This window comes from Falco punctatus (assembly GCF_963210335.1).
Source record: "Falco punctatus genome assembly, chromosome: 8".
NCBI classification, from domain to species: Eukaryota; Metazoa; Chordata; class Aves; order Falconiformes; family Falconidae; genus Falco; species Falco punctatus.
Genome location: NC_137588.1, coordinates 61,172,671 through 61,187,291, shown reverse-complemented (window position 1 = coordinate 61,187,291; position 14,621 = coordinate 61,172,671). Strand labels below are relative to the sequence as shown.

At 37.4% G+C, this 14,621-nt stretch overlaps 1 protein-coding gene across 2 annotated transcripts in view; it reads left to right on the top strand.

The window, feature by feature from the left end:
* SMAD5 (SMAD family member 5) overlaps nucleotides 1–13,250 on the top strand; it is a 30,581-nt gene extending 17,331 nt beyond the window's left edge. For both annotated transcript variants that reach the window (XM_080398498.1, XM_080398497.1), the window contains exons 2-7: nucleotides 1,179–1,795; nucleotides 3,018–3,269; nucleotides 4,443–4,562; nucleotides 5,191–5,412; nucleotides 7,920–8,176; nucleotides 9,138–13,250. In XM_080398498.1, coding sequence (XP_080254624.1) covers nucleotides 1,393–1,795; nucleotides 3,018–3,269; nucleotides 4,443–4,562; nucleotides 5,191–5,412; nucleotides 7,920–8,176; nucleotides 9,138–9,281 — 1,398 coding nt within the window. In that variant the 5' untranslated portion in view covers nucleotides 1,179–1,392 and the 3' untranslated portion in view covers nucleotides 9,282–13,250. The remainder of the gene's footprint in view (nucleotides 1–1,178; nucleotides 1,796–3,017; nucleotides 3,270–4,442; nucleotides 4,563–5,190; nucleotides 5,413–7,919; nucleotides 8,177–9,137) is intronic.
* The last annotated feature ends 1,371 nt before the right edge of the window (nucleotides 13,251–14,621 follow it).

Below are 14,621 nucleotides of genomic sequence, written 5' to 3'. Positions count from 1 at the left end.
AGGTGTTCTAATTCACCACGGTTTATCAAAAGTTGAGAGACAATGTTGTTTGGCAGTCTCTGTAGCAAGAAAGGAAGCATCTTTTGTTATTGACATCCTTTCTCTTAGCTCTGCTCTTGCTTTTTGCCAGCTGCTCATTGTCTATACTTGCTTATTTAGTATTCACAAGGGATTTTACAAGTTCTTATCAGTTCGTTGCCACAGCACATCATTTCCTCTTGTCATCGTTACTCCTTAAATTGGTGGGGGGAGGATTTGCATTAGAGCTGGTGAGTGGTAGAAACCACCACCATTCATGAGCATGAGGGCTGTTTGGGCTGCAGGGTGATGTTCTGCTTCTCTCCTTTCTGAGGCAGTTTGTACTAAAGGTCACATAGTACTTTACTCTGCCGTGCCTTTCCCCCCCTTCTTTTTCTGGGGAAAAGAAAACATACTTTTTTTGGCCAAAGGCTAAAAATACCCAGCGCTTCAAATATTCCTCTTACAAGATATGAGGAAGTGCAGCATAAAAATAGCCACAGCTGAAAAGGTTGACCACCTTTGAGTGGCTGAGGAAGGGTTGGTTTGGGGTTTTTGTTGGATTTTTCTTTTAATTGTTTGTTTTTCTTTTAGTTATCTACAGTTTCTGCCTCATTTTTTAAATACTTTTCAAAAAACATGGGACATCTAGTTGGAGCTCAAGAACAAGAAGATTCTTTAGTATTTTCTCCTTCTGGGCAATAAAGATCCAGTTGAGAAGCTGAGTACTTCAATGCTGTACTGGCAGTGGAACTACTGGTTCCACCGTGCCTCTTAACTGTTGCTTCATAGCAAATTTAAGTCTTCTGGTGAAGCACATGGGACAGGGATATAATACCAGGCTTAAAGCATATTCCCCAAGCCTGTCTTCTGAAAGAAAGTGACGGATTTAATGAACATTAACAGAAGCCATGCTGTCCCTTTTGACCCTGGACTGTCCTTTTCCCCGCTCATAAGTAATGCAAAGACTGGGGACTCTAACCATGTTTTACTTTTATTTAGGTTTGGGGTGAGGTCCTAGGACTTCTGGGATTTTGTTTTGAAACAAAATGAGGTGCAATGGCTAGGGTTGAAACAGGAATTATTTTAATACCTGCCTTTCTGTTTTACCACATTCTTTACTTGTTTACTAATTACTTCTTAAATTTTCTTTTTAATAGAACTGATTTGGAGGAATCAATCGTCATTTTTGATGTGAAGACTTCATCACTGACATCCATATGTTCATATGTCAGCCATCAAGAAATAAAACAGCTCATCAGTGGCAGTAACTGCTTTTGGTGTACACTGACGTTTATTTGAAAAAAATCCCACAAACAAACAAAAAACCCCCAACAGATAGAACCCAGCAAACCTTTTGAAGACTTGTGTCAAATGACGTCAATGGCCAGTTTGTTCTCCTTTACTAGCCCAGCTGTAAAGCGTCTGTTGGGCTGGAAACAAGGAGATGAAGAGGAAAAATGGGCAGAAAAAGCTGTTGATGCTTTGGTAAAAAAGCTGAAAAAGAAAAAGGGTGCTATGGAAGAACTGGAGAAAGCCTTGAGCAGTCCAGGACAACCCAGCAAGTGTGTTACTATCCCCCGCTCTTTAGATGGACGACTTCAAGTTTCTCACAGAAAAGGCCTTCCCCATGTAATTTACTGTCGTGTTTGGCGTTGGCCTGATCTACAAAGCCATCATGAGCTGAAGCCATTGGATATTTGTGAATTTCCTTTTGGATCTAAACAGAAGGAAGTCTGCATCAATCCATACCACTATAAGAGGGTGGAGAGCCCAGGTATGTTTGAATATGGCTGTCTTAAAAAATGAAGAAAGTCTCCAGGAGCCACTCATTGTTCACTCCCTCCTTCTCCAGTAGTGTATAAAAATTTACATGTGATGTTTGAGGCAGTTTGGAAAAGGAATGTTCGAAGTGCACTCTTCTGGTGGGGTTTTGGTGAGGTGTGTTGTCCATTCTGTAGTAGCTGTTTTTCTTTGTGGTAAATCGCACCTTTCCCACAGGTCTCTTAAGCCTGCTACCCTTAAAGTTAGTGGCAAAGTCCTCATTTGTAATAAAATAGAAAGCAGTGATCAAAAGACTTCAGTTTCCTTGAGAAACTTGTTGAAAACCTCAGGCCTTGCAGGGTTGGTAGCCTTCCTTCAGGGGCTTAATATTTCATCAATGAGTGGCATGAACGGAGAAAATAATAATAGTTTTTTAAAAATCTAGTGTGTAGCATTTACCACTTCACTTACCATTAGCAGGCAGCAGAGCTGAACAGAACCAAGAGTGATGATCAGTTAGAGCAAGGTTTGTACCGAATTTGTGTCAGGTCTGAAGTCTGCTGTTAAGGCATGGTGCCATGGGAGAAGGTGAGGAGGATTGTCGTTATTAAGTATGTTGCTCTGGGAAGTATAGTGAAAAGGTGCTTCCGTTGTTCCACAAAATGGTTCTAACTCTCCTGCAACCAGCTCAAGTGCTCTACTGTAGCACTTGAATTCCAGACTCCAGCACTCTTGCATTTAAAAGCTAAAACTCCAGCTTAGCAACAGTTGTATATTGTAGTATAGATTTTTACTTCCGTGAAAAGGGCTATATGTAACTATATAGTTTGACTGTAGTAATACAGACTGTATTTCTATTTTTACTGATTTGGTAATGTACATATTCAGTGAATTTTGCACTCCTAAATCAGGAGTTTGGTATGTGCCACACATGGACTTTTTTTCTGATTTTTTTTTTTTTTAAAGAGGGTCTGGTTTCCATTGCATGAAATACAAGTGTGCTTTTGCTCTGATTTTTGCAAGATTAAAGTTTGAGTCATTCCGTGAAGCAAAATGTAAAAAAATAAAGGAAAGAGGATGGGGTAAAGGCATGACAGGTGAATCCCTTATTCCTTTTTCCACCCAGCTAGTGTCGATATTTTTGTGATGAGCAGAATAGCACATGATTTGTATCTGTTTCCTTGTATCTCAGTTTTTAATCTTAAGTTTCTCTGGGTTTTGTTTGTTTGTTTCAGTTCTACCTCCAGTGTTAGTGCCTAGACATAGTGAATTCAATCCACAGCACAGTCTACTAGTTCAGTTCAGGAATCTAAGCCACAATGAACCACATATGCCACACAACGCGACATTTCCAGATTCTTTCCAGCAACCCAACAGCACTCCATTTTCCATTTCGCCAAACAGTCCCTATCCACCTTCTCCAGCCAGCAGCACTTACCCAAGCTCCCCAGCTAGCTCTGGACCATCTAGTCCGTTTCAGCTACCGGGTAAGTACAGGCTGAATGTCAGCTTAATAAAAAAAATTGAAATGTCACATGCTGTTACAACTTACTACCTCAGGCTCTTGTGATACTTGCAATAAATTGTTTTTCCATTTGCATTTTAGGGGGGGTTCTTCCTAGTTTTGTCACTGGTCAGTTAATTGTTATAGTTTTATTTTTCCAAATGTTTTTTGTCATGGATACAATAGCAGTGTTATTTTGCCAGCTTCAGTGTAGAATAACTGATACATACTTTAGAATAATATCTAGCATTGAAAAGAAAACAGATGTAAGAGGCTGAGAAAGAAATTAATTGATGTCTTTCTCTGAATAAAGACACATGTGGTGTCTAACTGGGGAAAACCAGCAAATTTTTGATAGGAACTTCACAGATTTGAGTGCAAATAGGGGAAGAAAAATTAAGGGCAAAGGAAAGAAGCCTTATTGAGTCTGGTAATTGGTGTGGTTTATAAAGCCAAGAAGCTAATAGATTAAAGAATATATTTTTCCACTAGCTCAGTGCCCTTGTCTTTGTTCTTTCTGGCTGCCCAGTGCCACAAAAAGCGCCCATTCAGTGGGGTATCCCTCTTGGACAAGTACTGTGATCACTGGGATGAATGCATTAATGGTAACTGGAGAGAATTTCTGAAATAAGGGGTAATAGCATGTTGGTACAGTGAGTACTGTGCTGATGAAGAGTATAGAGATCTACACTTCTATAATGAATTCAGCCTACAGAAGCAGCAAAAAATTAATTGATTTAGACTTTCATTATGCTACAGCAAATAAAGTTATTTCTTCTACTGCTTTCTTTCTGAACACAGAGAATAGGGGAGGCAAGAAAGCTAATGTTCGTGTGACAAAAAGTGGGAACTGTTGTTACCTTGCCCAGCTGCAGGAGTGCAGTTGTTAAAAAAAAAGGGGGGGGGGGGGGGGGGGGAAGCACATCATCAAGATTTCTCAAGTGTCCAGTCTTCTTGTTAGTCCTATAAGTAAGAATCCAGCTACTGAAGGAGTTTACTATAAAGACAGGTTACTTTGAAAATGGGTCCAAATGTTCTAACATCTCTTGTTCAAGAGTATTGTTGTGTGTTTACACCTGTAGAATGAATAAATAAATAAATATTCTAACTTGTTGAGGTTTGTTCTAGTTTATTCTGATTTTTTTCATGTTTGTAGCTGATACTCCACCTCCTGCATATATGCCCCCAGATGATCAAATGGGGCAGGATAATTCTCAGTCTATGGACACAAGCAATACAATGATCCCTCAAATCATGCCAAATATATCGACCCGAGGTAAGTTGCATAGTATAGTGTAAAATTAGCATAGTTTGACTTCTTACAACTCATGATGAAATTGAACTAATAACTTCCAATGGTGCACTAAACCTTGTTGATAAGTGGAGGCAGTCCTCCAAGGCAAACTGGGGCTGTAGCAGAAAGAATTAAATAAAACTTGCTTTGCTTATTTGCATCTCTGGTATTTAAAATTTTGTAAGCCATACTATGCAACTGAAAAGTTGAACTTTTTTTCACTTCTCAGAAATAGTCTTCTGCTACTTTGACATGCTGTTGAAATTGTACATGCACAAAGGCTCTGAAAATGGACTCTCAAAATACCAATTGTAACAGCTTTTTAAAAATTGGACAGAAGAATCATGTTTCACCTGATAACACGGACATCTATATTTTTTTGTGTGTAGTTTTGTTTAGTATCAGGCTTAAAATAGTAAAACAGTTATAAAATCAGTGGACTAGGTAAAATGTGTGAAAGTAAAGATCGTTAAGATCTTAATCAGGACATCGTAACTGTTAACTAAGCTTTTACTTATCTGTTGATATTTTGGAAGGCCTGCTTTACAGTTCTACATTTAATATTTTATCACTTAAGATAAACTGGTACTTTTGTTTTGCTTATTTGCAGATGTTCAGCCTGTTGCCTATGAAGAACCCAAACACTGGTGTTCAATTGTATATTACGAATTAAATAACCGTGTTGGGGAAGCCTTTCATGCATCATCTACAAGCGTCTTAGTAGATGGCTTTACAGATCCCTCCAATAATAAAAACAGGTTCTGCTTAGGTTTGCTCTCAAATGTTAATCGCAACTCAACAATTGAGAACACTAGACGACATATTGGAAAAGGTAAAGCTTAGTTGTGTTACACAGGGTCAAGAAGCTAAGTCCTTGTTGGTATTTCAACTTCTGTATACTGCAACAATGATTACTCTTCTATATGAGTAGTAGAGGTAATCTATGATATGTTACCTACTTCTCCAGTATCAGAAGACAACTTATTTAGGCATGGTTTGATTCTAATTAGTCTAGGAATTGCATACTTTTTTCTTTGGCACTAATTTAAAAGAGTAAATATTACCTCTTTCTTGCCAAACTATATTGTCATAGGGGCTTGCTTGTTATGGTTAATAATTTTATGCAGAATTTTGTGTTTCAGCACCAGGAAATATATTGAGGGCTTCTGATATTCTATAGTGTATCTACTTTCTAAATCAAATTTTTCATACCACTTCACAGTATATCAAAGATCTTTTTTATTTTGTTGTTCGTGTAAGGTATTACACTGCTGTCTACAGTGTGTTCCAGTATCTTGCATGAGTTGGCAGCAGGACTTTGAAGTGCTAATGCAGGACTGCAAGGACTCATTTGGCTGAGTGAATCCATGGGGCGTGTATGTGTGTGGGAGGGATTCCTGGAGACAGCAGGTTTTGCAAGATCTTCTAGTTCTCCCATACTGTTTGGCTGATAGCACATATAGACGCACAGTTTTCATTTTTGATGGAATGTGCGTGGATTATCTTGAAATGTAGTACTCCTTCTCTGAATATCTCCTTTTTTGTAACTAACTCAGTGCTGAGAACCTGGTTTTGTTGCAGATATAACTAGACGCCTTTTTACCACATGAGATTGATAACTGTTGGTGTTGAGTTTTGTTTGATGAAAGTTGCTGTTGCTTGTAGTATATATTCAAGACCCATCCTGTCCCTTAACAGTCTTTCAATTAGAAACTACTATAAATACGGCAAAATTTTGCAGATAATCTGGAGACCATGCGTTCTATTAATATCTCTTGGAAACTTGGCTCTCCAGTGCTGTTGTCTGAGAAAATTTAGTGTTATGAAGGGGAACAACTGATTTCCGAGGCATGGGTGGTTTGTCAGGTTCTTTTGTTTTGGCTTACCCCTTTAGATGGTACTGGCAGAGAAATCTTACACAACTGCCTAAGGTCAGAAATGTAGCAAGGATCCAGCATCATGTTGTAGAATAGTATTAGCTGCAGTGAGCTTTAAAATGTCTACATCTAGTACTAATGGTTAGACTAAAACTTTGCTTTATGGTAGCAGTTCTGGGAACAATTAAGATTGTTTGGGGATAAAATACTATTTATTTATGGCTTTGTTTGGAAATTCTTGGGGTTTTGCCTCCTTAAAACAACCCAATTCTAGTTGCTAAGCTTTTTTCTGTAAAAGCATTGCATTGCAAGCATAAGTGACTTCTAATTGTGCATTGGATTATTTTTGAAGTAGCTGTGTTGCCTTCAGACTGTTACGTGGTGCAGCTCTCCTCTTCAGGGATCTCTCAGAAGGTCTTTACCAGAAGTTGTTAGCTGGCCAGGTGGTGGTCCCTGTCTTTTTAAAATAAATAGGGTTGTGTTGTGAAAATGCATTCTTGCCCACTCCAGATTTTCTGACAGCTGCTTGTAGTTCTTGAAGCCAGTGGTTCCTCTATGTAACCTTCATCCATAGTCCCAAACGGATCTAGCAGTGTTCACAACAGTTGCTGCTGTCTGAAAGATTGTGTCTATTGACTTGCTGCAGCTTCATCTGGCAAACCACGGGGTAGGTAGTCTGCAGTGGATGTCAGGGTATTGCAAGGAAGATTGAACTGTATCCCAGTCATTTAACAGTGGTGGGCAGGGGAAAGGGAGAAGATCTGGGAGAAGGAAGGCGAATATCTGAACTGAAGTAGCAGTGAGAATCTGTGTTTGGAAGCTGAAAGGATCTGTAGCTTTTTTATATATAAAATTTTAGTTAGTAGTAGTATTATATAGGCTTTAGAACATAAAAGGAGGGAAGCATTTATGTATATAGCTGAAACCAGGCAGATGCGATTAAATCTAGGGGCTTTGTTGATTATTTTTTTTAAGGTTGGTATTGCCTGATGGTATTTAAGTTGTGCAACTAATTGGACTTATATCTCCTTTTACTTGATAAAATACACTGGAAATCAGAGCAGACTATGAATATACTTTCTCATTCATGTCTATCACTGCCCTTTCTCCCAGGACACTTTTATTTCTGTTGGAATTTCCATAGGCAGAAGGTACCAGTTTTATAAAACTGGAATTAGAAAATCCACTGAAGTACTCTAGAAAAGTAGCTTGAAATAACTGTTGACATGAAGGGGGTTTTTTCCATTCTATTCTGTAATTGATGAGAGAAGGACATCTAGTGGCTGATGCATAACGGAGCCTACTGTATTTTGAAATGAGAAGGTATGTTGTAGTGTGGACAAAAGGGCTTTTCTGAAAAGGTCCTCAAACAGAAAATCTGTCTCTGATTTTGTGGGAGTTGTATTAAGTACGATATTTTTGGAAAAAAGTAATCTGAAACGGTTTTATCTTTGTTTTCAAGGAGTTCATCTCTATTATGTTGGTGGAGAAGTCTATGCTGAGTGTTTAAGTGACAGCAGCATATTTGTACAGAGCAGGAACTGCAACTACCACCATGGCTTTCATCCAACAACTGTATGCAAGATTCCTAGTGGATGCAGTCTGAAAATTTTTAACAATCAGGAGTTCGCTCAGCTTTTAGCTCAGTCTGTCAACCATGGATTTGAAGCAGTATATGAGCTTACCAAAATGTGCACCATTCGAATGAGTTTTGTAAAGGTAAACAAATTATTTTGAGGGTGTTGAAATTTATTGTGTTTTTGGGTATTCAGCAGTAATTACATTAGCACTGTAACAATGTAGCAAAGCTGTTCTGACCTGGTGTTCTTCTCAATGATAAGCGTGTGGAAAGTGGTTAATTTGGTGAGTGGGAAATTGATGCAAGAAGGGAAAAGCAGAGCTAGCGGTACAGAATGTTGGCCGTGTATTTAGTTACTTCAGTATTAAGGACAGGGATTTAATCATTGTGGTTGCTATAATTTTATTAAAGGAGATTTGAGATCATGCTCAATTTGAAGGAACAAAACTATAAGACCACTAAAAGAATGTGAGTAGAGAGGATCATAAGTGATTTCAGAAAAAATTGCAACTCCTTCAAAGACATTAATACTTTTTGTAAAAAAAAATAATAAAAAATATGGAAAAAAGACATTATTTGAATTTATGAAGCCAAACTGTACTGTTATTCTGACAGTAGTGTTTTCTCAGTGTTGTTTAATCAAGATGCTGTCTGTTTCAGATTTAGTGTGGAGTATAGACATGGGCCTTCCAGGGTTTTATTGCATCTTGCCTAAAAAATATTGATGATTTTGTCAGTTATGATAAATACTGCTCAGACTGAGAATGTAGAGGATAAGGGAGCAGGAGGGAGAAACAGAAAAGAGATGTGGCCGTAGTCAGGAGGCATTCTTGAGTTGAGTTGGCAGTGCACTCCACAGAGAAGCTCCTGTAGTTGCTCCGAGTGTGTAGCAGGCAAGACTGGATTCAGCCTTCCAGGTGCAGCTTCCCTCCTGCTCCTTCACTATCTCGAGTTTTTTGTTTTAGATAAGAAGTGTTGCTAAACTCTGAGTTCCCTTCAGATAAGTATCTTGGAACATGATTTCCTGCTTCTTGTTAGTACAGTTATTTTGACAGACAAGCATGTCATCAACTTGATTGATAATGTTTTGTTCATTTTTAGGGATGGGGAGCTGAATATCACCGACAAGACGTCACGAGCACCCCGTGCTGGATAGAAATTCATCTTCATGGGCCCCTCCAGTGGCTGGATAAAGTACTTACACAAATGGGTTCTCCTCTTAATCCCATCTCATCTGTTTCATAGTGCTGAAATTCTATCTCCAGCCTAATTTTTAGTGAACTTATTCTAATTCTAGAGAAACTTCCAGTGTGGATACTGTGAGCTATATGGAGAATGGATTTAACTTTTTTTTTAAATCCCTTTGTGACCAATTCCATTGTGTATAGCTAACCAGTTTTACATTTCAATTTGTTCTTGTGATGCTTAAGTGACAGTTGAGCCCTAAGGGAAAAAAGTCTATTGAAAAATTCAGAACACTTTTCCCCTTCTTCCCATAGAACTTAAACAGGCATATGTCTTAACTGGAAAAAATTATTTTTCTTCTTGTCCTATAGGGACAAGAATTATGAAGACTGACTTCAGAAAAGAAATACATATCATAGTTTGGTATTTTTTTAATGTTTTTGAAACTGTTTGAACATGTGCAGCTCCAGCTTGCAAGCTGTATTTTTAGCATTTTGTTTAACATCTTAAGGTTGACAACTGTCATAAACAAAATTAGACTTTATTATGGCTAATTTGCCTCAAATTGAACAATGTGATTTTTTTCTAAGTGTACACGTGAAATATACTTTTTACAAATATTGGAGTGGTGTAAAAACACTTGTACTGTCTATTGGAAAATGCTGTCATAAACACACTGTATATTAATGCAGAATAGCAGTTCTTAGCCTTTTCCCACTTCAGTTTTGTAATATCTCTTTTAACCACAGTTTTAAATATTAATTGATACAAGGTAAACATCTTGCACATTTCTGGAGTAGTAATTCTTGTTTTGCTTTGATTTACACTCATGCCGTTTGGATTTGGTTGCCAAGGCTATTTCTTTTTAGGTACCCTTCTCTATTTTAACATAAACACTACTATTTGTAAATGGCAGTGCTTACTACTTTTTGGAAGGAATAAGTTTTTTGTTTTCTTTTTGGTGTTCTAGCTGTTTATTTTACCTGTCTGGAATTGATCTGTGTTAGGCCTTTTTAATCTCTCAGTAGACATTACGCAGTATTAGTGATTACACTGTATTTAATTCACTTTCAGTATGAGTTTGAGTCTCTTTGAAGACTGTGAGTGGCTTAGCAAATTAGTAACTGAATGCAGAAGCTTTTACTTCCAGATCATGTAATTTAATACAGACCTGTTGGTAATGACCAAAAGTAATCACTTCTTTGTAGCCTATGTGAAACAGCGGTCTTGAGCCTGTCCCTGGTGGCAGGTGTTCAATCAGAAGACTCGTAACTGTGGTTGGCAGCTTTATGGGATTGAAGGACTGCATTGATATGATGATGAAATTTCTTTCTCACACGTAAGGAATCCTGTTGCCTGTACTGTTGTATTACTCAGTAGAGAATTTATGTATTAAAGACTAAAAGCAATCAGTTAAATAACATGCATATTTTCCCCCTTAAAATAATAATAAAAGGAGGCTGAAAGAAATATTCTAAGAGAATTAGAAGTGAATTATGTACAAAATTCCTTTGCATGCAGAAAAAGACCTATTGTATTTTTTTTACTTCTCATCCTCCTTTTTTCTCTTTCCTGAACACCCCTTCAGAAAAGGGTTTCAGTGTTTGGGGAGAGGCTGAAAACTCTAAAATGCAAATACTTATTAAAAGATATATTGCAATTACTGCAATCCTGAGACATTGATTGCTTACACAATTTCTTGTGTCTTCTGTTGAATGAAGTTTCTGCTCAAATGTGGAAATCATGCATCATATGGTACCTAAGTAACAAGTGATCTTAAAGGAATAAAATTGTTTACGTGTCATTAAAATGTTTCTTATGAAATGCCTTAAAGGAATAAACTGTTACACTTCTGCAGAACCCTAATATTCTCTTGTACAGGAATTTCTATGTTACTTGGTGTTTTGGCTTTTTGGTGTTTGTTTAAGCAATTTCTCAAGTGTGTTTTAAAAACAAATAAGTGCATCTTCAGGCAAAGGGGAATAACATTATTTGTGGCTCGCCTTTGGGGTCTTCTCTTTCATTCTTTGGAACTGCAACCCACAGATGGTTCTTTTGATCGAATAAGATGCGAAGTGGGTTTGCCACAGGATCAGGCTTCTATTTTCTTCTCCCTGGGCCTGACTTGTCAAATTGCTGAATACGTATGTTTGACACTACAGGATATTTTTTTTTTCCTTGACTAGCTTTTATTATAAATGTCATGGCACATTGAATTTAGGGAAAGATCTCTGTTGTTAGGTACTTTCAGATAAAGTAAAATCTTTGCTAAATGTTTTTCACCTGGCTTCATCTATGTTCACTTGCATGTTTAGATGTGGCCAACTAAATGACTTACGAATGGGTGCTGAAGTGGGTGTTCATGAGCCAGAGCTGCTGCTTAGTGCTAGTATTGTGGTTAGATTGGCCATCCATGCACTGAACCGTAATTCCTGCAATAATATCCAGTTAACCCACTTGCGATGCTGTCATTAAGTACTAGAGCACTCTGGCATTTGTCTACTTGTGTACATATTCTTGAACTGTAATATATGCAGTGCTGGGGATATCCTTGTGGCTGCTGATCTTGCCAGGGTAGGTGTACAGGAGCAGACCCAGTAAGATTTGTCTGTGTTCTACTTTTCTGTTCCTTTTAAGTAGGACTTCTTGAGAGCTTCCTAGTTAGCAGATTTTTGTGTGCTACTGGTTCATGGTGCTCCTGGTCATGTTTAGTTCATCTGTGCTGCTGATACACAATTCAGATACCAGCGCACAGGTAGATTGGTTGAAGAGCTCTTTGACTCTAAAGATGATTTAAGTATAGTGATAGCAGAGTGTGCTGCTTCTGTTGCAGCATACACATGTGTAAGTCCCTTCTTGATCTAGATGGAGGGATGGAGAAACTGAGACAGCCAGTAGGCTCCATCTTCCACTACCACACTTTCTGGTGTAGCCCAGCTTAGACTGAATGTTACTCTTCAGTGAAAACTGTTTTGGCCTTTTGTAGTGTATTTTCTTCTTTTGGGGCATCTTTCTACATTGCACCAACCACAGCATTAACTAACAGCTTTGCCAATACCAGCAAAGAGTTTAGAACAGGCATACAGAAGTTCTTTCTAGGTTTGCTTTTATAGTCACTAAAATAAGATAGTAGCTTGGATATTCCTTCTTAGAGGACTTCAGTCTTGCTGGCAGTCAATCCAGTGCCTTGTGTAAGTATTATGTTCATTTAATTGCATTAGGCGTGAAGTAGCTGTACATGAAGGGATGACATTGGGTTATAGTATCTATAGGACCAAAATAAAAATTTCTAGTATGACTGTCAGATGAGAGACAAATCTAACAGAACAGCCCATTAGTTCAAAAGAATCATGAAACAGCCCATGTCTTGTAATTTGGTATAGAATTATTTAAAATGCTGGAATTCTTTTGGATTTTACTTGAAGCTATGATTTCCACCACCACCATGCACACAGTATTACAGTGTGGAAGTTGTCAATCCTTGGGCAGATACTCTTGCAATGTAAGGCTAGAGAACATTAAAATGTGTCAGGCTTCCTTCATAGTTCTAAATTTTTTTGGGATATTGTTTTAGTTTCCCAAAGTGTTGCTAGTGATGTTTTTTAGCAAAAAAAAAAAAAAAAAAAAAAAAAAAAAGCAAAGAAATAAAAGGCAAAAAGCAACATTTTCTAAATGTTTTGCTTCAGAAGACAAACGTGACTAACTTTCTTTTTTGTAGTTGTGAAGTTTCTGTTTAGGAAGGTATCCCATTCTGAATTCAAATCAGTAGACCAAACCATCAGATTACACAGTAATGTTGCTTTGTTGTGCTGCTCCATAAACCTGCTTCTGTGTTTGTTGCAAGCATAACCTTTATGCTTTTGTTTACATTGTAGGAAACACAGTTCTAGCAATGAGTTTTTTCATATAACTCTATAAACATCTTTTTATTTTGTTAATTTTAAAATTATTAGGTTTTGCTATGTTATGTTTTTAAAGATATTTTTTGCATACTGCTGCTCATATTTCAATAAACAAAACAAACCCTGAGATTTTTCTGATTTCCTTTTTCTGTAACTCAGTACGTCTCAGATATTTGTTTACAAGGGTTGGTTTATGGCTTCTTGTAACTCTTGCTGCTGATGCCTTACCGTCTACATATTCCTCCTCATACAAGTGTGATCTTGTAATTTTTAAAATACTTTTTGATAGCTTTTGGGTAACACAAAAGCTGCCATGCTCTTGGAAGCAGAGACTAAATTATTTCATTAACTTATTTAAGAGGGTTTTTTTCTTGTTCTAGAATGCAGCCAGCCAAAACGCTGTCAATTTGTCGGTACTTCATAAAAATACCTAAATCGGCAGTACAAAAAAATGTGTATCTGTAAGACTTCAGCAACACTTTTGATTATTGTGTTGGGGGTGGTTGGGGTTGGTTTTTTTTTTTTTAACCTTCGTGGCTGACCATAACGTTTTTAAACAACCGTGATCTTGTCTGAATGTGTAGAGCTTTAAGCTGATGACCGATAGCTTTTTCATTGAAATGAAGGCTGTTCGAATCTCTCTTGAAACTCAAGTACTCTTCCAATAAAATGGAAATTTAGGAGAAGTTTAGTGAGCTGTGCTTTTGCTGTCTATTAGCCTTATTTTTAAGATTGAGGGGAAGAAAAGTTTTCTCTTGTTTACCAAGATACTACAGAAATAAAGGTGGAAACAGTAATTGGTGTGCATAAATTAAAAGAAATATCTTTTTTGGCAGGATGAGTACAAAACCACTGAATTCCAACTCCAGAGGTATATTAATATGAAAACTACAGAACAGACAAATTATTTGTTTAGCATAGAGCTGAAACAAGTATGGTGCTACTCCTTGATCTTGCCTGTGCTTCTTGCTCGGGGATTTAATTTGGCTAGCGGGCTGGTGCCTTGCAGCAATACGCTGAAGTTCTTTTATCTCTAATAGTAGCCTTTTTTCTTCTAAATGTGCAACTGCACTGTACTAAGGAGCATCCAATCATTCAGGTAGTAATTTTTTTATATATCTTCTGATACTGTTTTGATGTTTTTTCTTCCAAGACAAAGATTGCCATTTGAAGTTCCCAGATTTACTATGGTAGTATTACCTAGATGATACAGTAACTTGTGAGTAGTATCTCACATAGATGTTGGAGTTGGCTTTCCCAAAACTTTATATGGACTTGTATAAATAGCTTTCTATATAAGTAAGAACTAACCAAATAAAAGAAAAACTCTGTATTAAAAGTTTTAAATAATTTGAAGAGTTTATGTTAATCTTGCTAGTCTTTCTGGGGAATTTAGAGATGTAGGAACAGCCGATAATTACATTTCTCTGAGCAACTAACCAAAGTAACCTGTGAAACTGCTCATTTATGTTTTTTCCAGAGGGGGGAAAAAAAGGCT